Genomic DNA, 25,677 nt, shown 5'->3' with positions numbered 1-25,677 from the left:
GATGTAAATCCCCGCCTTAATAAAGGTAGCTTCATGGTTTCTTAAGGCGAAAGCGGATAGATGTAAATCTCCGCCTTAAGAAAGGTAACTTTATGGTATTCTTAAGGCGAAACCAGGTAGATGTAAATCCCCGCCTTAAGAAAGGTAACTTTATGGTATAATTAAGGCGAAAACGGAAAGATGAAAATCCCCGCCTTAAGAAAGGTAACTTTATGTTGTTCTTAAGGCTAAAGCGGATAAATGTAAATCCCCGCTTTCAGAAAGGTAATATAAAGGTGTCAAGACTTGAAAACTTCAACCTTAAGACTTGAATAATTTGAAGATTTCAACTTGCAGACTTAAAGGATTCAAAGACTTTAACTTGCGGAATAATTTGAAGACCTCAACTTGCAGAGTTTAAGATTTCAAATCGCATGCTTAAAGAACTTGAAGACTTCAACTTACAAACTTGAAGAATTTAGAGATTTCAGCTTGTAAACTTGAAAAATTTGAAGACTTCAGCTTGCATACTTGAATAGTTTAAAGACTTCAACTTAGAGACTTAAAAGATTTTTTTGTTTTTTTGGCACCAAATCGTAGACTTACATATTTTAACTCACATTACATGAAGGATTTGAAGACTTACAGACTTAAAGAATTTGAAGACTTCAACTTTTAGACTTGAAGAATCTGAAGACTTCAACTTGCAGAAAAGAATTATAAGGCTTCATCTTGCAGAAAAGAATTCGAAGACTTTAATTTCAGACTTAAAGATTCAAAACACTTCAATTTGCATACTTTCAAGATTTGAAGACTTCAATTTGTATACTTAGATGATTTAAAAAAACATCAAATCTAAAAAAACTTCAAGCATGACGAAACACATATATTTTTTTACGGTTTGCCCCCATCTATTGACCAATCGATACTACGTACAAGTCTAAAGTTTGATGAAACAAAAGGTAAAATAGAATACTTATCTATTTAATTGTCATGTGACATCAAGTGGGAATATGTGTTTTTTTACACTCATGCAACTGAACTTAAAAGATGGTTCTAAGCGCCTATGTACCTCAGTGAGAGGATCACGTCACAACGTAGTTCTGGGATATTGAGTTTTTTTTTGGATGTGTCGTACACTGTTTATACTCTTGCGGGCCAGGAGTGACACACAGTTTAGGCTCGTACCTTAAGGAGAATCATCTTACTTCAAGGGTAGTACCTCTTTAGGAATTTGGCGTCAATAGGACCGATCCTTAAGCCATTAACATCAACATGCTTGTAAGCACCATTTGGATATGCTTCTTGTACGACATTTGGTCCATTCAACTTTGAGGTAAAATTTTCCCCAGACTTGTGCAAAGTAATGATGGGTCTTCTTACTGCGAGAACTCTGCCTCCAACTTGGAAACACCACAAGCGAACCTTCTTATTGAAAGCACAAGATAGACGAGCTTGATAATATTCAAGGTTTTGTTGGGCTTCTAGCCTCTTTTCATCATGTGCTTCTAACTTAGCAAGACACAGTCGAGCATTTTCTTCTTCAGTGAGCCCTTCTTGAATAGCAAGTCTCAAGGAAGGTATTTGACACTCAAGTGGCAAGACAACTTTAACTCCAAAAGAAAGTGAATATCGTGTTGCTTGAGTTGGAGTGCGGTATGTCGTTCTATATGCCCACAAAGCTTCTTCCATTCTTTCATGTCAATCTCGCTTGGACATGGAGGCAACTTTCTTGAGCAGGTTACATAGAGTCTTATTGAATGCTTCAGCAAGACCATTGGCAGTAGCATAATACATAGAAGATTTACGTTGCTTGAAGTCAAAAAGATCACAAATCTTGTCCATTAGCTTACTATCAAATGACTTGCCATTGTTAGTTATTATGTAGCGAGGGATACCAAAACGATAGATGATATTCACTCGTATAAAATTTGCAACATTCTCTTTCTTCACTTCCTTAAGGGCGACAACTTCAGCCCACTTTGAGAAAAAGTTTATTGCAGCGAAGATGTACAAGTTTCCACCAGAAGACTTTGCTAGTGGTCCTAAAACATCCAGTCCCCAAGCATCAAATTTCCAAGATGCGATGGTTAGGTGAAGTACTTCCGGCGGGTGATGAATGAAATTCGCATGAAATTGAAAAGCATTGCACCTCTAGGCATAATCTAAGAAATCATTCACCATTATTGGCCAGTAATACCCCATCCGCTTAATGTGAAAGTGAAGTTTTGGACCAGATTAATGTGATCCACATACTCCTGAGTCTGCTTCTTGCAGAGCTTGAATCACTTCTTCCTCTCCCAAACATCGTAATAGCACACCCTCAAATGATCGCCTATATAATGTGCCCTTTTAGTAAAGGAAGTGAGGTGCACGACGACGTATGTCAGTCCTTCTCCTTGGGTTTTCTGGAAGTATCCTATAAAACATGTAGTAAATAATGGATTTTCTCCAATCTTCCTTCACGGCTTCAGCAGCGGCAACAATATGATCAAGCTCATTTTCAATATATTCTTCCTTATTTGGCTGAGGTACTATCCATTTTTGACAGACAGTCACTTGTGTTTGATCAGAAACGGTTAGCTTTGAAGCTAGAGCAGCCAATGCATCAACTTTCTTATTCTCTATTCTACGCACATGTTGAAGGGTTACATACCCAAGCCATACTATCAACTTTTGAACATAATCATGATAAGGGCGCAAATCAGGCTTCTCCACCTCATAACTTCCCAAGATTTGATTAATCACCAATTGAGAGTCACCAAAGACTTGTAAATGTAATTGATTCATGTCGAAGGCTATTTCATGTCCAAGTATCAACACTTCGTATTCAGCAACATTATTAGATCAACATTGTTCCAAAGTAAAAGAAAATGGTAGAATCTCTTCTTGAGAAGCGATGAACACCACGCTAGCACCAGCTCCGCAACGATGTGCAACCCCATCAAAGTACATTTTCAGAGGAGGTTGAGCTTCAATTAATATCGCATCTTCATCGGAAAGCTCATCAGTTAAATCCCAATCATTCGGTATAGGATGTTTTTGATACGCTAAAACTTACTTCTCAAATAAGAAGTAAAGTAGTCGTGTCAAGTAAATAACCCAACTAGTGACGTTGGGATCGTTCCCACGAGGAAAATAGTTTAGACTTAACTTCAATCTATTATTACTACGGTTCAGTCAATTACTTCCTTGGAAAGCAAAAACAATAAAAAGGGGGGCTTCTATTTCTTAATGAAGGAAAATAACTAACGAAATTGAAAGAGACACTTAAAAGCTTTGAATGTTGGAGTTTAATCAATTAATCAAAGTAATTAGGGTTTACGTGTTCCCCACAGGTTCATAACTTGATAATTCTAACTATAACAATTCTTTCTTAGTATCTTGCATGCAAAGTGATAAGTTATGTATTTCTAAATCCTTGGTCCAGCATCTAATTAAACAAGGATTCTATTTGCTGGAAATCTGTCAAAACGCGGCTGGGTCGACAAACCTCACGAAGGATCGTCGTGGTCATGAGGGATCGTCGTGGACTCCGTCGTCCCATACTTGTTCAGTTTCTTCTGCTGTTCTCTTCATTACCCTCGATGACAAGTATGATGGACCGTCACAGGCACAACGGTCTGTCGATTGTCTTCGTTTCAAAACACTTAAAATCTTGGAATATGGGTACTGGGACTACTTCTCTGAACTTCATGAAAAACCTGCAGGACGGATCATCATAGACACGACGGACCGTCATGGACTCCGTAACCCCACACTTGGTCAGACTTCCCCATCTTCCTTCAGCAGCTGCACTACGCTGCCACCTACGAACCGTTACAAGCATGACGGACCGTCACAAGCTCTGTAGGTGGTCTCTTCTGCATTTCTTCGCTCAAAATCTCCGCATTCATCTTTGGACAGATTTCCCGAAAATAAAGAGAAACATATATAAAAATTAGCACAAAAAGGATTTTGGACACACTAAACTTAAGGAAAAAGTATTAATAATACTGTGAAACCACGGTATATCAACACCCTCAACTTAAATTTGTTGTTTGTCCTCAAGCGACGCACTATGACTCGATACAAAATCATTGTACAATAGTATCCATGTTTTATCCTTTGCAATCATTTGGCTATCAATCCCGATTAATCTCATCATATTTATGCATGCTATCACTATTAGGCTTGAATTAGGTGGGATCGGAGCATGAACACAAACTCACCATGCACTAACACCTATCCTCTTTAATTTATCACCGGGGTGCTAAAAATTCCGGTATTGCAACTAGTGTCCTCACTTTAAAACAAAATCCTCATTTTTCACACAATGATTTCAGTTTGAGTATAAGGATTACTTTTCAACACTCGCTCTCAGAACAAATTAACATTTATTTATACCTATTGCCATAAGCTTGACCTTATTTTCAATGCCTTAAGTTTGCTATACAACCCTTAGGATCACGATAGGACTTTCTTAGCTTGAAACATAGGCTCGGGGTCAGGTCGGGTATATTTAGGTATACTTTAGTGACTTTTTTCCCTCCTTGACATATCGGCTAAATATACCATTTTCTATCATTTTATCTCACCTAGTTTCTCATATTTTTTCACCTTGCTATTTTCTCTTCTTTCTTCATTTGTATAAGTGACTCTCTTCATTTCTTGCTTGTATTTCTTGTATATTTTCCTTTTCTTTACTTTTCTTTCAACTAATTCTTGAGTCACTTTACTTTTGTTCTTTCTCTCTCTTTGTTCTTTCAACCACACTTTCCAGAGCATTCCTCATAATAGCCACCCTCAACTCATGGTTTTGCCATGAGTCAAAGTACACAATACCCAAAGTTGGGTCAGGGACATAACAAAGGTTGTTTACTGTATTAGCCACCCTCAACTTATGCTTTTGGCATAAGCTGAGATGCACATGTCCAAGGAGGGACCAGGGCCAACACATTATTCCTAGAAAAGATCAGTTGGGGTGAAAAAGAAAGGTCTCATTTAAGCTCAGATCATTTGGATCAAAGAAGGATAAATTTCATTTGGTTTTCTTTTATTTAGGATAAAAATGGGCTATATTGAATAAGGGCCTATGATCCTTTCCTAATTGTCTATTACAGCGTACTTTTAGCAGGACTAACCAGGCAAGTTATAGCTCAGTACAAATAGTGGACTATTCAAATCTTCCTCAAACTCACTTGACATCTCATCACTCTACCAGATTATCAGACACCTAGTTCGAATTTTAGACTTAGGGTAATGTAGTGATGTACCTCTATGTCATACTTAGAGCCACACATTTACCAATTACTATGCCTAGTCATGCATCATTTTCCATTTTATCAGGATATTATTTTAGCCATCATGCTCTAGAATTAAACTATGTACACAAGATATAGACATGTCGGTTCAACAGAAAAAGTAATCAGTCTCTTGGGGAAAAGAACACATGCAAGAAAACCCCAAAAGAGGATAGTAAATTGGGCTACTCAGACTTCACCCTAGCAATCACTTTCCATTTACCCCACCCCCAAGAAAAATTCATGCAATTGTCCCCAATGCATAAAAAATTGAAATACTAGAGTGGTAGGTGAAGTAAACCTGGGGCGCAAAGCGCCGACGATCAGCAAGCTGGTGGGTCCAGCTCCTCGGAACCCACTTCTTCTGTAATCTGGACACCCTCGGTGGTGTCCTCAGCAACAACTGCACTATCAGCAGTGCCTCCCACTATCCCCACAGTTCGGGATCTAGACGCCCCAGCCACTCACTCTCCTGGTCTCATCTGGCGCGCCTCCTCCTCAGCAAGCAAGGCTCTCCTCGCAACCTCCATCTCACGGCGCTCCTTCTTTCGTGCTCGCGCCTCATCCTCCGCTCGATCCCTACGCCTCTTGGCATGCTCTCGAGGGGGAGGTGGTGGAATCTCTGAGGTGGCGAATAGGGCTGCCAACACTGTGTCTTCAGCTGGCTCGACAGAAGGGGCCTCAGACTCAGGCACCCTAGCCTCTAAAATCGTTTCAATATCTGCGCGAAGACTGTCAACCGCAGCCTGAAGAGTCGACACATCCACCGGAAGGTCTGGCCAGGCTAAAAACCGCAACTCAAAAGCGTCCAAGCGCTGGTGAACCTCAACGATCTTCCACTCTGTATGCTGGACCATTTTCCTCTCCATGCGCTCTTCTGCCTCGGTAATAGATCTCTGCATCCACGGCTGGATATGATGCAAAAGTATAGCCATTTGCGTCTCTAATTTTAGGACCCTAGAAAGCGGGACCAGCACGGGTAGAGGGGCTGTGCGAGAGGATCTCGGTGCAGTGCTACTACCCGGGATAGACTCGACCAGGGTTGTGTCACTGAACGCCGCCTGCGTAGCCATGCTGGCCTGGGCTACCGTATCATCTAGATCGTCAGCAAGTGGGGCAGCTCTGGACAGGGCCCTCTGCGTGGAGCCAAGTCATTGGCCTCATCTTTGATGAGGCCGACATCAACAGTGCCCAGCAGGGTCTTAAGCTGATCAACGTGCCAAATAGGCACACCTGCGGACCTGCAGAGAGAAAAGATCATGCACCGGAAAGGGTAAGTAGTTGTGACCTTAAAATCCCTCTCGTGCATGACTGCCTGTAGAAGCCACGCGAAATCCACCTCGAACCCAGCTATCATCGCCGCCATCAGTACTACTCGATCCCGTGTGACGATATTATCGATGGTTGTGGGGGAAAGGCTGTGGCGGACAATCAACCACAAAAACTTTTTCCGTGAAAGTCAGGTTTGCCTTCTTGATGGCCCCTTTCGGCTTGGTAACCCAGTCGGCACCCTCTCCATCAACGGACAAGTGCAGGGCCGTCCACCTCTTGGTGGTCTCTCTCAGTGATGGCTCACGCAGGAATTGTCCATCTTTAACAATCTGCCATCGGTAGTCAAACTCGGCAGTGAGAGGGGTCTGATTAGCATCAACACCCTCACCATATAGAAACCGACGAATGGCAGGCAGGTAAATATCGACCTGAATGCCCCGTACTCGGACCTGCTCCATTTAGGCTTATTTGTCTGGGGTAGCCCACCTATCAATTTGCGATCGGAGAGTCGCTACGTAGGATGCATAGAACTCTCGGACCAACTCTTCACTATAACGTCCCAACGGACATGCTGTACACTCCAGTCAATGTCAGGTGAAGATATTGTGGATTTTAGTCATCATCGGGAGACTCCCTGTAAGGACCCGCCGCTCCAATGTGAGTGTTTGAGTCATTACTCATTTGTCATTCAGGAACTTTGCGTCAGAGTAGGCTTGAAATTGCCCGTCGACACACCACCGGTTGGGCTAGTCAGTAGCCGGGGTGGAGGCATGAGCTGGTGAACCGAGTGTGGATTTAGAACTGTCAGCCTCATCAGACGAGGCCGACGCTGCAGCGATGGCGGGTGCGGGAACCTCAGCAGAGCCGGAGGCTTCCTCTGACCATGAAACTCCTAAGGATCCAGACGCTCCTTCTTCATTGGTGGCTCACCATGAAGGTGTGCCAGTCACTGTGCGCTCCTCATCAGACTAGGAGGCAGTGACTACGTCGGATGCCACCTTTTTGGGTGTGGCTCTAGCAGCACGTGCAACACGGGAAGGGGTGGAATTGCCTGGGGGCACGTACTCGGGGTCACGCTCATTATTAGAGCCAATGACCATGTGGGCAGACTGGGCGACAGACTTCAATCTCCCGCGTGCATAGACTCGATCTTGTTTTGGTGCCATAGTAGATAGTACAGGATCAAATATTAGTACGAGAAGTGGCAAACAAGACAAGAAAAACCACAAAAAAATATTAATATAAAATGACATTTCTATAGTATCACTGAAACGCGACGGGCTAGGTGACGGCTCGTCGTGACAATGACGGACCGTCATGGGGTCCATCGTGTCTTACTTAGACTTTGTGTATATGGAGAACCCTGAAGAAGAGTCTCTGAAAAGTATGACGGTATGTGCAGAACGGACCATTACAGGAACGACAGTCCGTCGTAGGTGTTTGTCAGAGGATACTTGAAAAAAATATGGAGACCCTTAGGAGAGGGGTCTCTGACCATCATAGCGGTTATGCAGGACGGACCATCGTGGGTATGATGGTCCGTCGTACCTGTCCGTTTGAGGACACTTAGAAAAATGGAGAGAGACCCTTAGAAACAGGGTCTCTGACAACCAGAACGGTTGTGCGGGACAGACCGTCGTAAAGACGATGGTCCGTTACATGTGTCCGTTGGAGGACACTTGGAAAAAGTGAGAGACCCTCAGGAATAGGGTCTCTGATAACCAGAACGGTTGTGCAGGACAGATCGTCGTGGGTATGATGGTCCGTCGCATATGTCCGTTTGAGGATACTTGCATAAAATTGGACAGTGGGGTGTTAGGGCTTTTGGAACGAACCCTATCACGGTCCGTAGTGGGTACGGCGGTCCGTCATCAGGGTCTCGTTCGGTAGATCAATTGACTGAACTGGGGGTTCCCCATTCATCCCCGAAAACCCAAATTGAATTTGTAGTGTTTTGGACCTACATTTGTCTAACCCAAATACATAGTAAAATACCAATGCAAAAGCACCTATGTTTAGGGTTGTAAACACGACAGTTTCGAAGATTTTTAACCTAGGTTAGACAGAATTTTATATAAAAGAAATGAACATACCAATAAGAGCTAGGCTAAAACAAATTGATAAAAAAAAGTGCAATATAAATGAGTAGAAATTAGAGACACATACCTGAGAATTGGAGAAAAACAAGATGGAAAAGTACTTGATGATCAAGAAGACACCCACAGCAGCAACTCCGACTAGTAGATGATGATAACTTTTAGGGCTTTGGAGAATTTTTGGGGAACAATGATCGGTTGATAGAGGGAGAGATTTTGGAAGTTGAAAAAGGAGGGAAATAGGGGGAGTAGTGAAGGAATGGGGGTGAAATGAGGGGTTTGGGAGTTTAAACGGTAACATTTTAAAAAAACTCCAGCCGGGTTGGGTCGGGTACGCCTCATTAATGACGCGACGATTCCCAGACGATGGTCCATCTCAGTTGTGACGATCCGTCGTTGGTTCCGTCGTTTTTGCCCTAGTTTGAACATAACAGAAAGACGTACCTGGAACGACGGATTCATGCGACGGTCCGCCGCAGGCGCAATGGTCCATCACTGTATTCGTCAGTGACTGCTGTAGAGTAATTTTCTACAGAATTTCCTGGTGATGTGCCTGCAAATTTAAAACCCATTAGTAGAAAAATTCTATCATTACTAGAAATACAAACTATAAGTATTGGGTTGCCTCCCAACAAGCGCCTGATTTAACGTCGCGGCACGACTGAGGACACTTGATTACTCAGCCTTCATCAAGATGGTATGCCTCTATCACTTCATTCACCGATTCAGCATGCCCGAAATAGAGATTTATTCGTTCTCTATTCACCATAAACCGCACTCCGTCCTTGGCTTTTAACTCTACTGCTCTATGAGGGAATACTTGGGTAATCAAGTAAGGGCCAGTCCATTTGGACTTGAGCTTTCTCGGAAGACAAGGCACCCCAGAATTGTCCACAAGCACCAAATCCCCAACCATAAACTCTTGTTTTGCACTTTTTTGTTCATTATCCTTCTTCATCTTTTCTTTGTGGGATATGGCGGATACCGATTGGAGCTCACCACTCTGCCTCATGGTCCTACAAACGTTGAAGGTCGCTTCTTCATTATTCAACCGAAATTTCATCTGCCCCTTTTCCATATCAACTAAGGCTCTACCTGTAGCAAGGAATGGACTCCCAAGAATAATAGGCACTTCAAAATCGACTTCACAATAAAGAATAACAAAATCTGCTAGAAATATGAATGACTCCACTTTTACTAGCACATCATAGAGTATCCCTATAGGACTTTTCACTGTTCGATCAGCCATCAGTTGCTGCATCGCAGTGGGTTTTGGGTCACCCAAACCCAACTTCTTGTAAATCTAGAGGGGCATGAGATTTATGCTTGCCCCCAAATCACATATTGTTTTCGCAAAATGTAATGACCCGACTGTACAAGGAATAGTTAATGCACCCGGATCTTCTTTCTTTTGCACGAGAGATCTTGTAGCAACAGCACTACAATGCTGCAGTCTATCATCATCCTTGAAAGTGGCCGATCTTTTCTTTGTAACCAGATCTTTCATAAACATGGCATAACCGGGCATTTGTTAAAGATCTTCTACCAAAGGGACATTGATAGAAAGCTACTTCTGCATTGTTATAAAACGTCGATATTTACCATCCTCGGTCTTTTTCACTAATCTCTGAGGTAAGGGTGGTGGAGGTCTAGGCATGGGAATTACCTTCATAGGGACTTCTGCATTTTTTCCAGTGCTCTCTTCTGCTTCACCACTACTCTTTACCACCTTATCATCATCCTTTCTCATCTTTTTCTCATTAGACGGCATAGGTGGGTCGATGGTTTGCTTACCACCCCGAGTAGTGATTGCCATACAGTGCGCATCATTTTTTGGATTTTGGACACTGTTGCTATGAAGAGTGAACGGTTTCCGTGTGTTTATTGACGCAGATAATTGGGCCATTTGCAACTCGATCTGTTTAATCGATATTGTATGTGTATCGACTTTTTGCACAATACCTGCTAAATCACACTTTAACTCTTTAATGTTCTCATCACTAGCATCGAACCTCCTCATCATTTTGTGCAACATATCCTCAACTCGCTCCATACTATCTCCACCATCCCTAGGAGTAACTTCACGATTTTGAGGAGGTACATAGGGCCCATTCCTATAATTTCTGTTACCGTAGTTACCCCTGTTGAAGTTGTTGTCGCGATTGTAGTTTCCATCTCGGACATAATGACCCTCACGGTTGTAGTTACCATAGATCCGACCTTGGTTCCCTTGACCTTGGTGCCAATTATCCTGATTTGAGCCTTGGGCGCTCGGTCGGAAACTCCCCGTCTGCTCATTTACTGCATAGGAGTCCTCCACATAATAGCATTCATCATTAGGAAGTGGTGGTTTAGGCAAGTAGTTAACTGCATTTATCTTTTCTACACCCCCAATGATATGTTTTAGTACCAACCCAATCTCTGTTCTCATCTGAGCAATTTCTTCACGAATCTCGTCTGTGGCTAGGTTGTGAGTACACTGTACTGCGAAGGTATTTCTCCCGGTATCTGACTTCCTAGTACTCCAAGCTTTATTATTCCGAGAGATTTTCTCTAATTTTTCAGCAATCTCAACATAGGGACACTCCCCATAAGATCCACCTGCTATAGTGTCCAACACCGCTTTATCATTATCATCCTATCCCCGATAGAAGTATTCCTTCAGTGACTCATCATCTATACGGTGATTTGGGACACTTCTCAAGAACGAGGTGAATCTATCCCAAGAACTACTAACTGACTCTCCTGGTAGTGCCACAAAGTTGTTTACTCTGTCTTTGTGGTTTAGTTTCTTGGAGACCGGATAGTAGCGTGCTAAGAAGACATCCCTTAGTTGGTTCCAAGTGAAAATGGAGTTATAAGGGAGCTCAGTGAACCATATAGCAGCCTCTCCCGTCAATGAGAGAGGAAACACTCTAAGCCCTATTACATCCAAGTCCAAGTCAGGCCTCCCTACATAGCTTTTACACACTACCCTTACCTTAGCTATATGGGCATGTGGATCCTCAGAAGGTAGCCCTGAAAACAAACCTCTGGTAGTGAGCATTTGCATAAGGCTACTAGTTACCACAAAAGTATGGCCTGGTGGTAAAGGATGCAAGACAAGTGGCCCATCAGAGTCTTCTATGTTGTCATAGCCTCTGTAGTATACTTGGGGCCGTGGAGCGGGATTTTGTCCTCTCTGTTGGTGTTCACCGGGAGCATCGGGTAACAGCTGACCATGAACATCTACCGGAGCTGGGATGTTCTAGTTTTGATCATCATCATTGATTCCCAAGTTTCGATTCATGTTGCGTAGTGTATGCTCTAATTCGTGATTGTAGGGAAACAAGGGTTCTCTTCCTCTCTGTGTATTTGGCATACAAGGAGGTTGGTTCTGCACATATCAAAAACAATAAAACAAATTAAAATCAAGAAAATATCAACTAAACTATAGTAATAAGTTTAAGTTAATCTAAAAGCTATAATCCTCGATAGTGGCGCCAAAATTTGATACACTCAAACTTACTTTTCAAATAAGAAGTAAAGCGGTCGTGTCAAGTAAATAACCCAACTAGTGACGTTGGGATCGTTCCCACGAGGAAAATAGTTTAGACTTAACTTCAATCTAAATGAATGAAAATAACTAACGAAATTGAAAGAGACACTTAACAGCTTTGAATGTTGGGGTTTAATCAATTAATCAAAGTAACTAGGGTTTACGTGTTCCCCACAGGTTCATAACTTGATAATTCTAACTATAACAATTCTTTCTTAGTATCTTTCATGCAAAGTGATAAGTTATGTATTTCTAAATCCTTGGTCCGGCATCTAGAAAATTTCACTCCGTACCTTGGTCCGACTACGTGTGTTGCTATCCTAACCCTTTTCTTTACCTCATATTAAGCATCGTATTCGATATTTGACTAAGTTATTACCTCGTACCAATCAATACTAGCCTATTAGATAGTATACACTAAATCCATGTTGATAATTCTATTCCTATTATCTACCTTCTTGGTCCGGCAAGTAGCATTAAGGCGAGTTCTAATGTTGGCCATCCGTTAAAAAGACTTCTAAGCGAAAGAATTATTAATACATGCAAGACACTATTCTAGAATTGTTATTTTAGTTAGATTTTACCTCATTATTTGCCTATGGTTCCCACAACCCTAGTTATGAAGTTTAGTTACCCATAGTCATAATCACAATATTCAAATATATTATATAAGAATTCATGTACTTACTTCAATGAGAAAGAGTAAAATCCAAAAGTTTGCTTGATTAATCAAGAAAAATCAACAACAATCACTTGCAAGAAACTCAAAGTAATAAAGAATCTCACAAAAAGTCGAATGATAATCAAAATCCTAACCAAATAATCCAGAGTCTAACTAATAATATTGTGTCTAACTAATAATACACAGTCTAACCTCAAAAACGAGGTTTTTTGAACTATTTATAGAAAATAAAAACCTAATTAAACAAGGATTCTATTTGCTTGAAATCTATCAAAACGCGGCTGCGTCGATGGACATCACGACGGATCGTCGTGGTCACAAAGGACCGTCATGGATCCCATCGTCCCATACTTCTTTAGTTTCTTCTGCTGCTCTCTGCATTACCCTCTATGGCAAGTATGACGGACCGTCACAGGCACAACGGTCCGTCGAGTGTCTTCGTTTCAAAATACTTAAACTCTTGGAATATGGTACTAGGACTACTTCTCTGAACTTCATGATGAACCTGCAGGACGGACCGTCATAGACACGACAGACCCTCATGGACTCCGTAACCCCACACAAGGTCAGACTTCCCAATCTTCCTTCAGTAGCTGCACTACGCTGCCACCTACGAACCGTCACAAGCATGACAAACCGTCACAAGCTCCGTAGGTGTACATTTCTTCACTCAAAATCTCCGCATTCATTTTTGGACATATTTCCTGCAAACAAAAAGAAACTTCTATAAAAATTAGCACAAAAAGGCTTTGGACATACTAAACTTAAGGAAAAAGTATTAATAATACCGTGAAACCACGGTATATTAGGTCTGCTAAGAAATCCGCCAATGCTTGTACTTTTACAACCTTTTGAGGGATATACATGATCTCAAACTGTAGGAATTGGAGGTATTATCTTGCTAATCGGTCACTAAGGACATGATTTGACATAACAAACTTGATGGGATTTTCTCTAGAAATAAGACGAACAACATGAGCTTGAAAATAATGCTTCATTTTTTGAATTGAGAAGACTAGCGCCTAACACAATTTTTCAATTGGCGAATATTTCAACTCATTTGGTGTCATCGTTCTATTCAAGTAGTAAAGAGAGTTTTTTTTTCCTTCACTATTCTCTTGAACTAACAAGTCAGTGGCTTTCCAGTTATAGGGGCTTCCAAAATTGGAGGTTTTGCTAAATACAATTTGATACTTTTAAAGTCATCCCTACATGTTTGGTCCCAATTAAAAACACCTTTCTTCATGAGGTGACCAAATGGTTTGGCATCATCCTGCTAGATTTGAGATGAACCTCCTCAAGTAAGCTAGCTTTCCTTGAAGACTTTTTAACTCATGAATATTTTGAGGCTCAGGCATCTTTGATATTGCATCAACTTTGGCTTGATCGATTTTAATTACTCGATGTCTCACAATGAAGCCAAGGAACTTTCCAGAAGTAACTCCTGAGGCACACTTCAACTGTTTCATCCTTAGTTGATGTCTTGGAAGAAACTCAAACACCATTCTTAAGTCTTTCAAATGATCACCCCTCTTTCTCGATTTTACCACCAAGTCATCAACATAACATTCAACATTTTTATGGAGCAAGTCATCAAAAATATTTTTTACAGCCCTTTGATATGTGGTACCAACATTCTTTAAAACAAATGACATCACCTTGTAGCAATAAATACCTTTCGGCGTGTGAAATGTAGTGAGTTCTTCATCCTTTGGTGCCATGCGGATTTGATTATAGCCAGAAGAACCATCCATGAACGACATTGCCTCGTAACAGTGGTGGCGTCAATCATCAACTCTGGAACCGGAAGAGGAACCTCATATTTAGGCGCGTTATTTAGATCTATAAAGTCAACACAAACTCAAATTTGACCATTCTTCTTACTCATAAGAACAATACTTGAAATCCATGTAGGATATTTGACCTCATGAATAAAGCCTACCTCAATGAGTTTGTTAACTTCATTTTCGATCAAAGGAGCCAAATCTGGCCTAAAATGTCTGTGAGCTTGCTTAATAGGATGAGCACCATTTTTGACTGCCACCTGATGAACCACTACTTTAGGATTCAATCCAGGCATTTCTTTATAATTCCAAGAGAAGACATCCCTATATTCTTTGAGTATGTCTGTATAAGCGATTTCTTCATCAACTTCTAGAAAAGCACTCAAGTAAGTCGGCCTTGGGTGTTCATAAGTGCCAAGGTTAACTTCTTTCAAAGGATCTATCGTGGTCTTTACTCCTTCTTCAAGTTCTGGTGGAGCATCTCCAACATCTTCCTCTTCCAAAGGATCATTGTCATTGACAGATATATGACAACACGAGACAATATCTTCTAACTCTTCATCAATCTTCATTTAAGGCAAAAAATCGTACTCACTTTGGATTGTAACATGATTTGATGAACCTACACTTTCTTCATCTTCCTCACTCTCCCTAGTGTAAACCACAATGTGAACTTTTGCCTTAAGTTCCTTTTTACACGAAACTACAAACTCTACTCGTCGCCTCATTTAAGAAGGGATCAAACTTCTAAAGTCATTTCAAATTAAATGTGTAGTAGGCGTTGTAAATTTTAGATAACTTCTTAATTTTTTTATTATTCGTCAATGGACCTAACCTCTCAAACATACAAACATAGAAGTTCCTACAGTCACTTCCCCAAGTCGATCAAAGGCGGAAGGCCTATTATTGGGAACAATGACGTCATCTTCAAAAGTTATATCATTATTGCTTGCCCTTCTTATGGAGATGCGAATTAATGGTGGTTGGATATAGCCTAAACCTTCATGTGCCTGCCTAATTGTATCTTCTAATGGGAGTTTCCCTAACACTGATGGCTCATTGGGGTTGTATCTAACCTTCACAAATAACTTGTAAGCATTAGGATCAAAACCTTCACTTGTGCGTTTCATAGGTAGTGCCATAACTTGCACCTGACTTTGAGTGATTGTTTTTCCAGGAAGTTTTGAAGACAAGGTTATTGCATCAATCTGTCTGATAGGAAGAGTTAGTCCTCTTATTGTATCTTCTTGAAGGTGAGATGATTTGAATTCTTCTTTCTTTAGTTTTGAAACATAGCGAAGTCCAGAAGTTAGTTTCTTCTTTAGAGACATGATATTCCATTCAGTAAGATTAGGACAAAGTTCTTTAGTGTCAACTTTCGCCTTTCCAGTGGCCGGATCAAATCTTTTGCTCATGATCTTGTAAGATTTGGTTGATTTGACATCATTGGATTTTGCCTCTTAGCAACATAACCCTTTAAATAGAATTTTGCATCGGCAAAGTGTGTCTCAACTTCAGTGAAAGGATTATCATCCGCAACAATTTTCATTTCAATTCTGCCTTCAAGATACTTCATACATTGATAGTAAGAAGATGAATCGATCTTATTCTCATGTACCCAAGGCCTGCCAAGCAATATATTTTATGAGGTCTTTGCATCGATAACGTGCATCCATGCGCTTGATCGCAAATCTTCCATTTGAATTTTTAATTTAATAGAGCCTTTGGACCTTTGACCCCCTTGATTGAACCCTTGTATCAATAAACAACTTTCACTAAGTTCTTCAGTCGCAATGCCGAGTTCCTTTGATGTGTGGATAGGCAGAATGTTGACTCCAGATCCTTCATCCATTAAGATTCTATTTATCTTCTTCTCTAGCACGTGACCCACCATATACAGAGGACGGTTATGTAATGTTTCACCAAAGAGAAGATTATCATCTGTGAATGTGATTTTTGTATCACATACATGTGCTTCTTGAGAAAAAGGTTCAATGGACTTTTCAAAAGATGAAGGAGAGATTATTGACGAGATTTCCCTTGTTGCTTTTTCTTCGCTACTAGGAGACACTTTTGGTGAGGCTTCTGTCGTTGTTCCTTCTGCTTGGCCAGTTGGAGACACCTTTGTTATTTCTTCTTTATCAGCATTAAAGCATGATGCCTCGATATTTTCTTGAGTAGACTTTGTGCGCAACCAACTTGGTAAGAATTCCACTAAAGTTATAGGACATCGGGGTTTCTGGTAGTGATGCACTTCTACTTTTTCCTTCTTTGGGCGATTGATTGATTTTGCTTCCCCAGTTTCTTCACCATCTTCTATCTAATTGGTTTCTATAATGACTCCTTTCGTAAGCTTGAGTTGTTGCGTCTTCTCCTAGTCACAAGAATCCAACCTTCATCAACATCTGTATCAACTTGAGATTGCTCTTTTTCTAATGAGTCTCCTTTATGCTTTTCAGAGACACATATTTGGACCAAATCGAGTGAGCCGAATGTGACAAATATTTGGTTAGAACTAGCTTTCTCATCATCAAGGACAATCTTCTTTTCTCTAACCAATCACATCACTCTATCCTTGATGACAAAACATTCTTCAAGAGGATGACTTACAAGTCTATGATACTTGCAATAATTTGGGTCATCAGCTTTACCAGCTTTATCAGGTCGCTTTATCTCCAGCAACTCAATGAGCTTTAACTCTAGTAACTCATCAAAAATATCAGAAACGTCAGAATCCAAGAAGGGGTATTCCTTTTCTTGCATCTCTCATAAAGTCAACTTTTGGTTCAAACGTTCTTGAAGATTCATTCTCACATTTTTCTTCGTGCCCTCCTTCGTATTAAACTTCGCAGGCAACACATTAACATTCATGGATCTTTTTTGTCACTCCTGGGCACAAATTTACTCCATCTTCTCTTGGCTCTTGCTTTTCTCTTCCTTTACGGGGATCATGGATAGAATTCACATCTTTCCCAGCAGAGGACATGCTCAACTCGATATCATGGGAACGAGTAGCGAGATCTTCGAAGGACTTTGGCTTTATTCCTTGTAAGATGTAAAGATGCTCCCAATAAATCCCTTGAATACACATTTCTATCGCAGAAGCTTCACTAAGCCTATCCTTGCAATTCAGGCTCGCGTTCCTCCCCCATTTATAAAATCTATGATTGGTTCATCCTTTATTTGGCGAGTATTTGTGAGTTCTACCATACTTACTGTACGCCTTGTGCTATAGAAGATATTGAGAAAACCGTGCTCTAGTTTTTCCCAACTATCGATAGAACTGGGCTCGAGATCCATATACCAATCAAAGGCATTTCCCTTTAAAGAGCAGACAAGCTCCTTGACGAGGTGGTCACTGTAGGTCCCAACATTATTACATGTTTCCATAAAGTATGCAACGTGTTGCTTTGGATTTTCTTTGCCCTCAAATTATTGAAACTTGGTAGGTTGATAACCAGCATGCATTTTAAAGTTATCAATTCTTGCAGTGTATGGTCTGGCATACATATGATAGGACTTGTTAGAGACTTCATACTTATCTTTAATAGTGATTTCAATGAACTCCTTCAAGTGATCGAGTGGGATCATTCCTTTGGAAGAAATTGGCATCTCAGGAACAAGCGGTGCTTTCTTCGCAGGATCTCCAATATCTTGAACTTCAACACATTTTCCAGGCGCATGACTCGTTTCTCCATCTAAAAGTACTTCCACTTGATCCATCAACTTATAGATTCTATAATCTTCGTGTTGTACATGCTTTGTTAGTCCTTCAACCAACTTTTCCAGATTTGCGAGTTGTTCCTCAGGGGAAGAAGCAGCAGTCACCATTGTTTGCATGATCATTGGAGATGTAGGAGAGTAACATGGATTATCGCGTAAGTTGATCTTCAGTGGACTCACGTTACATGATGCACGAGGAGATGATTCATCTGTTGAATCATAGCTCTTCCTTGTCGTAGAGTTCTTGGAACCAGATTGCTCAAGTTGAGCTAAGGTCTTCTTATTTTTTTAGCAACACTGATTTCCCCTTCTAAAGCATTTGTGGAGGAAGTTGATCCTCTTGGAGTTGCAGACCCAAAAATTGGAGTTGACGCGGACGACACTTGAAGTGTTTGTTGTCCTAGCATAGTAGCTTTGCTCCTTGTAACAACTCCAAAACTTCCTAAGGTAACACCCAAAATGTCTTCAACTACAGTAGAGAACTTGGAGCTAGTGGCCTTAGAGGCAGTTGATTGAGAGTTGTTCTTCATGGAATTCATCTCGATGTTCTTTAAGGCTTGAAAAGTTGAGATGAGAGGTAGGGATTGTCCCACTGGGCGTGCCATAAATTGTAGACAATAAAATTTACGTCGAGAAAACAATAATTAGGAACGGAAAATTATAGCAACAATCGATTTATTATTTCAAGTGTTGATCTTAATCTCTGTCTTGATCTTGATCTTGGAATTGAACTTGAACTTGGACTTGAACTTTATGTTGAACTTTATCTTGATCTTGAGCTTGAACTTGAACTTTATCTTGATCTTGACTTCTAGTTGAATCTAAGGGCTTCGAGTTTGATCTTGAATCCGGCAGTCTTGATCTTGATCGTTCTTGATCTTTATCGTTCTTGAAACTTGAATTTTTTAATTCTTGAACTTGTAGAGAAATCTGCAACTTTTGATCCACGAGCTTTTCCTAGAAGTTAAAATTTTTGGTTCTCTATTCTGAATTATGAGACCCCTATTTATAGTTTTAGAATAGAGGAGTGATTGGAATAGGACTACCTTCGACCAATCAGATTTAAGTGAAATATCATATGAGCTTTATAGAGTAGACTTTAATTAAATTTATATTTATGTGAATCTAAATAATTAAATCAATTATATTAATTCATAATATTTATTTGGACTAATATATTTATTGATTTAATATAATTCAAACCATTTAATAAATTTATATTTAAATAAATTTTAGATGATTACATGGCCATCCGCAACAGTAATTGTACTATTTCATTAAACTCGCCATTTTAAATAAATTAGTCTTGATCAAATTTAAAATGTATATAATGTCCTTGTTAAAAATTGAAAAGTCAATATCACAAAATAGGATTATGGTCCTATTTTTATTTTTATTTTTATTTTGACTAGACAATTCTAATTCAAAATGACAATTATTTTTTTCTTAGTATTTTTAATGGTGTTTCAACTTATCTTGATAATTCAATACTTGATATCATTTGTTAATATGTCAGAAAAAATTGCTCCTCAAAGCAAATGAAATTTTCTCATTTGTTTCAATTTAATTCTTAAAAATATATTTTTAAATTTTACTATATACCGCACGAAGCGCCATCGAGTGTATAAAAAATTGCATCCTTTCAAAACGTGTCATTTGCTTATATGTCCTTAGGGGGACATTTATGTATTTCACCTAAAATTTGTTATGAAATGATATAATTGAGTTTGATTTAAACTATGCAACTAGAGTATTTGTGAGTGATACCTAAGTTTTACTTGTCTCTATTAATAATATCAACACCTATTTCTTACCATGCATATGATATGAAAGAGCAAGTAGAAAGTGAACATCAATTGACACAAGTAAAACTTAGGATCTAAATCCATATGCAAACTGAATTGTGAAATAGGTGAAAACCAATTGTACAATTCATACATAAGTCACTTGCTGCATCCCCAAGTTGGGAACATGTCCTGTCCAGAGTTAAAGTCAACATAGCACTAGCAAAATGGCAGTCTAAAGAAACAAATGGCCCAATCTTCAAACAAGAAAGTTGCAGACAGATAGTAATCCAATAATGCTTCCACTAATCCCAAAAAGATGTCACTTTCTTCCTTTACTCTCTGAACGACAGACAGAATCAAGATTTCAAGTTTATGATTCTACTCAAGTTACTCAGTTCTACTTATTACTTCTTTGACATGTAAATATTCAATGAATTTTTAAGAAAAATGTAAATTTTGAACCAAAGTTACTAGCTTCAGTCAAATCCACAGCCAACACTCTTCCTCCGCCCCAGGCAAAGGCTTATCTTTCATTCGTAGATTAAGCAACATTATTTATACACAACAAGCCATTCTCCACAACAACTGTGTACTAAAACATGTCTGCTTTTCACATCTTTTCTTTTGCTTTTTAGGGATTCTTTTAATCTTTCTTTCCACGCTTTCACAGTACAATGAACTTTTCTATTTCCTGGTGGAGGGTGAGTAGCTTCGAGATCTATACAACAAGCCATTCCCCACAACAACTGTGTTTTTAATGCCTTATAAGCTGCTATAGCTTTATTGACTACTAACTGTCCCTGGATTTTCTAAATCCACTTGATAATCTTGACGAGTACTTATGTGGGACGGTATTTCTGTTTGATTCAGCTGGGAATTCTGATGTTGATCTAACGAGGCTTGTCTCCGCCTTTTCCATCTAAAGAACTCTATAAGTATAGAACATCCACACATTGCAACCCCCAAGCCAGCAAATGTTGACAGAAGAATTGAAAGAACGACTTGTACATGAACCTGAAAATGTATAGTATAACATTATAATTAAGGTCCAACTGGAAGCGGACACAACCTTATTCAATGGGTTCAACTGAATTCTTAACACAAAATGTAAATATATGTGTGAAAAACTATCAAACTTTCATTAAGTATTCAATCATGAACTCATGATAGTGATAACAACTTAAAGGTTGAAGATGTCGAGTTTAAATTTTGCATCCACCTTTGGAATCTTGATCAGACATAGTGTCCCTAATTCATTCAGATCTACACATTTAGGAATTAGAATTGCTTACCAAGGAGTAGAACATATGAGCAAAGAATACCACGAGGATGAACTGAATCGACGCATAAACCCAAACAAACCTTCTCTTCACTACCAAAAAATTAGAAAAAAATGTTTTTTTTGTCAGAATACAAAAGGAAACACATATGAGCTTAAGATATTCTACCAGCATTTGTTATGAAATATATCTATGACCTTCAATTGATCAAAGATTTTATAATGTTCCAACTGAGCAGAAGATGACATACCCATGGTTGACGACGCCAAAGACGAAAGCAGACCAAGTACACAAGAAAAGGGAACTGATATTGCTATTGCACCTGTACCCATTGATCCGACCTGCAGATGGGACAATACTAAATCAATATGAGATCGATGACGGACCGTTTCTTTATTGAAGATACTTCTAAATTACCAGAAGCTGCTCAAGAAAGCAAAAGTAGGCAAGCATGCTGACAATGACAAGAATTGGTAGTTCCTGTGATACCCTGTGCAAAATTTCATGTTGTGAGTCAATAGTAGATGTATCAAATGGTTAATCATCATTAAAATTGAGTGCAGTACTTTCCATCGAAATATTATTCTTGCTTATTTCAATGATCCTCCTAAGTACTTCTGTTATTATGTATATACTATCAGAAATTCAATGTGTAATCTTAGTATTCGGACTAAATTGGGAAATCAAATAAGATGGAGCACCTAATATAAGACCAAGAACTACGAGATCAGCATGCTTAAGCTGGATTTATGTATGTATCTCGTTTTAACACGAATCTAGAAGAGACATGATATTACAAAAAATTCCGAATAATGAGATAGCCAGAAAATCATTTGAAAGGGAACACTGCTTTCTATTTTGAGCTGGAGGGATACTTGTTTAGCAGGTAAGATACTCGGTCTTCACTCTTCTTAGCTCATAAAGAAAAGAATAAATACACTCACCTGAATCTGTTTATTTCCAAGTGCTGAAAACTATTAGATCCCACATTTGCACTTTGGAGGCGACGAAGTGTGACAGGCAGGTTTCGAACTTCTTGCTTGCACACATCACATGTTCTGTTACCTTTTACACTGAACCATTTGAAAGCACATTCTTGATGAGCCAAAGCAAGTTCACCTTTGCAGCTGCATTCCATCTTGAGTGTCTCCCCACCTTCACATAATTCAACCAGACAAATTCGACAAACAGCTTCCTCTTCAGGTATATCTTCACCATTTGGCTCTTCATCTTCTGAGAAATAACACATTGATTAGATAAAAATGGGAGCATGCATGTACATGTGGTGCTCATATGCTCACCACATGTTAACTTCATAACGAAAGAAGCCTCATCGCATCTTTCTATCAGAAAGTGTTCAAGTACAGTGACCTTGCGGAGCATGTGATTGCTTATAAATTGTAAAGATATGACACATGGGCTTCACACAACCCCAAAAGCTAGCTCATGAGGGGAGGGGATTGCCCAAGTCCATATAAGTAAACCACCAGTTCATTTCCCGACCAATGTAGGACTCTTACCTTATTATAACATAAATCAATAATTACTTGGATCATACAAACAATTATTTACCAGATACTTTAGCTGGAACTGTGGAATCCCCATCCTTCCCTTGAGGGGTTGAAGGAATGACTCGAAAGAAAGATTCAACTCTCCTAGTGCGTCGATCTTTGTTAATGACCGGTAGAGAAAGTGATCGAGAAATCCGCAGTTGTGTTTCTTTTGGCTACAGTAAGAGCAGATCACATTTCAAGCTATTAAACAAAATTGTTGAACGCAAAATCATTACTTAAGTCCTTCAGCATGGAAGAACTCTTCACTGGACTCTGCATATACTTCACATTAATGATGTTTAGAATGAAACACCATCTAGATGTACAGAGCTTTGCAATAAGCAAATGTTTAGAATGAAACAGCATCTAAATAAACAAACTTCGTACAGAGCACTTACACCAAATGTCAGAGCTCTGCTCATACTTCCACTTGCAGACTCCGGATTTGAATGATCAATTGGTGTAACGGGTAAAGATGACGTCCTTTTGACACGTGGTGTAAATAATTTAGTGAATGACCATGACCTTGGTATAGACACCTTCTCTTGCGGCACCATGGCTGAAGTATCTGAATCTGGCAAGGTTGCCTTTTCTGTATCTGAATTCATATTACGCAATTTGAAGCTTAGTCTTGGCAAAAGATTCTTGATGGATGATTTGCCTCTGCATGAGGAGGGACTAGGAAAAGCGTTTACTCTCGAATTAGAAGGACTAGGCGTCAAAAGGAAATTCACCCTTTTTGGTGTAGGTGTGGGTGTTGAAAGCATTTTAACTTGCACAGACTCTTGATTAGCGGCATCCGATGATTTGGAAGGTATCTCCACAAATAGATTTGGTCTCTTCCATTGCTTAGCATGTTCACTTTCTTCAGTAATCCCTGAGGAACTTTCGCCCTGAAAAGAAAAAAACACGTTGTAACTCATTCTATGAAACCTGAACCATTGCTCATCAAGACCGTTAGACAGCATGTCAAGGTGACAATTAGAAATCATGCCAATCCAAGCATCCTTAAAGAATACTCACAAGCTGGATGGAAATATAACAGAAATATGTCTTCGAATACAAAGACAACTACTTGCTTAAAACTTAAAACATTTCGAATGCAGTTAATTTCTGCTGAGAACAAGTGCCAATAGATCAGTTTTGAAAGAAACAGATAGTTGATGTTGTATGCCTTTTGCAATGGAATATGACAGAACAGACATATTAGTTTGAAGTAGCATCTCATTTTGGTGGCATTGTTTGTCTAAGAAGCAACGAGCAAGTTATCTCAGAAGAAGCAGAGGCAGATTCAAAATTTAAAAAGACTTTGGGTGCATCAAAATGTCTTTACGTATCTTAAACTTCCATGTACAAATCCGTGATCTGACACTGAGGCAGTTTGGTGTATATACACTACTATTACTACTATACCAAAATTGTCTTGATACACGAACGGACTTACAGTGGACAAGAGAAGCCCATAAAGCACCACTGCAGAACTTGACAGAAAAAGGCGCTATGGATTAGATCTCCCTAACATCATCTAAACACAAGACAGAAAGAAAAACTCCCGCACAAAAATGCTTTTCAATGGATAAGTGATATTTTTTATTTCTATCAAGGTTATAAGAGAAGAGCTTTTTTCACATTTTTCTCCAGCTTATATATGCTTCCTAACATCAACGAGCATTCAACAATTAGTTATGCTGGGACTATTTCTTTTCCAATTTGATATATTAGAGTAGTTCTAATAGTCCATGTATTGGTAATAACATGGTTTAGTGACACACCCTATGATACTAATTAGGTGTATAACTAAATTAGATTTTCTAACACATCCTATCAAACGACCCCATGAAACCCCACCTAGTTCTGCTTCCATAGCAGCAGCATAAACTGCAGTAGTTATGAAAAAACTCATTACTCTGTCTGTGGATTCAATAATCGAATTAGTGGAAAACAAATCAAGAGATAAATAACAAGTGTATAATCCTTAGTTCCCAAACCAAAAATCAAGAAAAGAAAGCAAAAGAGATCAGAGAGCATCTTTGTTTGGTGTTTCACCTGAGGAATTTGAATAGCAACTCTTTCACAAACACTACTTCTAACATATTCATCATACACCTCAGCCATTGATTTATCCTTCGCTTCACACTTCATCATGTAATAAAGATGAAAAAAGACCCAATTCTGGTCTCTGTATTACCCTGAAAACTGGAAAACACTACACTTTAGATGAACAAGATGCTACTAGTATATAATAAAATAAATATTTCTAAAGCTAAGTGAATGAAAAGCGAAAAATAAATAAGGATGCTTTTATTATAATGGAATGTTAGTTAGTTGGTACTTGCAATAAATATAAGCAAATGGAAAAGTCAACAGTAAAGACACTCACACGACTAACCTCCTACTATTAATATTTCCTCCATCCATTTTATATCGTAACTAAGAAATTATAAATACAAAAAATACTTTATCAATTTACTTCTGTAAAAAATTTATTTTTTTTATAAATAAATATAAACACTTTTTAAAATAATTAATTACAAGAAAAATATTGAAAATGTTTAATTAATATTTTCTTAGTTTAATAAAATGGACAATTTCTCTCTGTCCAACAATAGTTATCTATTATTAACTTGACACATTCCTTTAAAAATAATAGATAAAATGAGTAATATTATTAAATTATCTTTTGATTTTATTAAATTTAATA

General features: G+C 39.1%; 4 protein-coding genes across 7 annotated transcripts; all 4 read right to left on the bottom strand.

The window, feature by feature from the left end:
• Positions 1-1,188: 1,188 nt before the first annotated feature.
• LOC138349246 (uncharacterized) lies at positions 1,189-1,671 on the bottom strand. The gene has a single exon (XM_069299562.1). The coding sequence runs from the start codon at positions 1,669-1,671 to the stop codon at positions 1,189-1,191; it is 483 nt and encodes a 160-aa protein (XP_069155663.1).
• Positions 1,672-1,680: 9 nt separating this feature from the next.
• Positions 1,681-2,287, bottom strand: LOC101246635 (uncharacterized). Its single transcript, XM_004240643.1, has 2 exons — positions 2,236-2,287; positions 1,681-2,024 (listed from the first exon to the last, which is right to left on the bottom strand). The coding sequence occupies exons 1-2, from the start codon at positions 2,285-2,287 to the stop codon at positions 1,681-1,683; spliced, it is 396 nt and encodes a 131-aa protein (XP_004240691.1).
• Positions 2,288-2,331: 44 nt separating this feature from the next.
• Positions 2,332-2,769, bottom strand: LOC138349245 (uncharacterized). The gene has a single exon (XM_069299561.1). The coding sequence runs from the start codon at positions 2,767-2,769 to the stop codon at positions 2,332-2,334; it is 438 nt and encodes a 145-aa protein (XP_069155662.1).
• Positions 2,770-20,426: 17,657 nt separating this feature from the next.
• Positions 20,427-25,293, bottom strand: LOC101265737 (uncharacterized). 4 transcript variants are annotated; one of them, XM_004240631.5, is made up of 8 exons: positions 25,023-25,293; positions 23,375-23,869; positions 22,996-23,149; positions 22,368-22,656; positions 21,841-21,913; positions 21,674-21,764; positions 21,436-21,515; positions 20,427-21,157 (listed from the first exon to the last, which is right to left on the bottom strand). In XM_004240631.5, the coding sequence occupies exons 1-8, from the start codon at positions 25,119-25,121 to the stop codon at positions 20,924-20,926; spliced, it is 1,515 nt and encodes a 504-aa protein (XP_004240679.1). In that variant the 5' UTR covers positions 25,122-25,293; the 3' UTR covers positions 20,427-20,923. The 4 variants fall into 4 exon arrangements, with proteins under 4 accessions (XP_004240679.1, XP_010321950.1, XP_010321949.1 ...); XM_010323648.4 differs by having other exon boundaries at positions 21,436-21,510; positions 25,023-25,288; XM_010323647.4 differs by having other exon boundaries at positions 22,368-22,653; positions 25,023-25,287.
• Between the last annotated feature and the right edge of the window lie 384 nt (positions 25,294-25,677).

Source organism: Solanum lycopersicum, chromosome 6, assembly GCF_036512215.1.
Source record: "Solanum lycopersicum chromosome 6, SLM_r2.1".
Lineage (NCBI taxonomy): Eukaryota > Viridiplantae > Streptophyta > Magnoliopsida > Solanales > Solanaceae > Solanum > Solanum lycopersicum.
The sequence above is the reverse complement of the archived record's forward strand: the minus strand, read 5'-3'. Positions and strand labels throughout refer to the sequence as shown.

What these genes read in the sequence shown, in the direction of transcription:
- LOC138349246 (XM_069299562.1), bottom strand. Translation starts at nt 1,671, where the DNA reads ATGGAAGAAGCTTTGTGGGCATATAGAACGACATACCGCACTCCAACT.
- LOC101246635 (XM_004240643.1), bottom strand. Translation starts at nt 2,287, where the DNA reads ATGTTTGGGAGAGGAAGAAGTGATTCAAGCTCTGCAAGAAGCAGACTC. An exon ending in TGCAAGAAGCAGACTCAGGA is followed by an intron (nt 2,025 to 2,235) that starts GTATGTGGATCA and finishes TGGATGTTTTAG; the next exon opens with GACCACTAGCAAAGTCTTCT.
- LOC138349245 (XM_069299561.1), bottom strand. Translation starts at nt 2,769, where the DNA reads ATGAATCAATTACATTTACAAGTCTTTGGTGACTCTCAATTGGTGATT.
- LOC101265737 (XM_004240631.5), bottom strand. Translation starts at nt 25,121, where the DNA reads ATGATGAAGTGTGAAGCGAAGGATAAATCAATGGCTGAGGTGTATGAT. An exon ending in TTGCTATTCAAATTCCTCAG is followed by an intron (nt 23,870 to 25,022) that starts GTGAAACACCAA and finishes TTTTCTTTTCAG; the next exon opens with GGCGAAAGTTCCTCAGGGAT. An exon ending in GCTTTCTTGAGCAGCTTCTG is followed by an intron (nt 21,765 to 21,840) that starts GTAATTTAGAAG and finishes TCCCATCTGCAG; the next exon opens with GTCGGATCAATGGGTACAGG.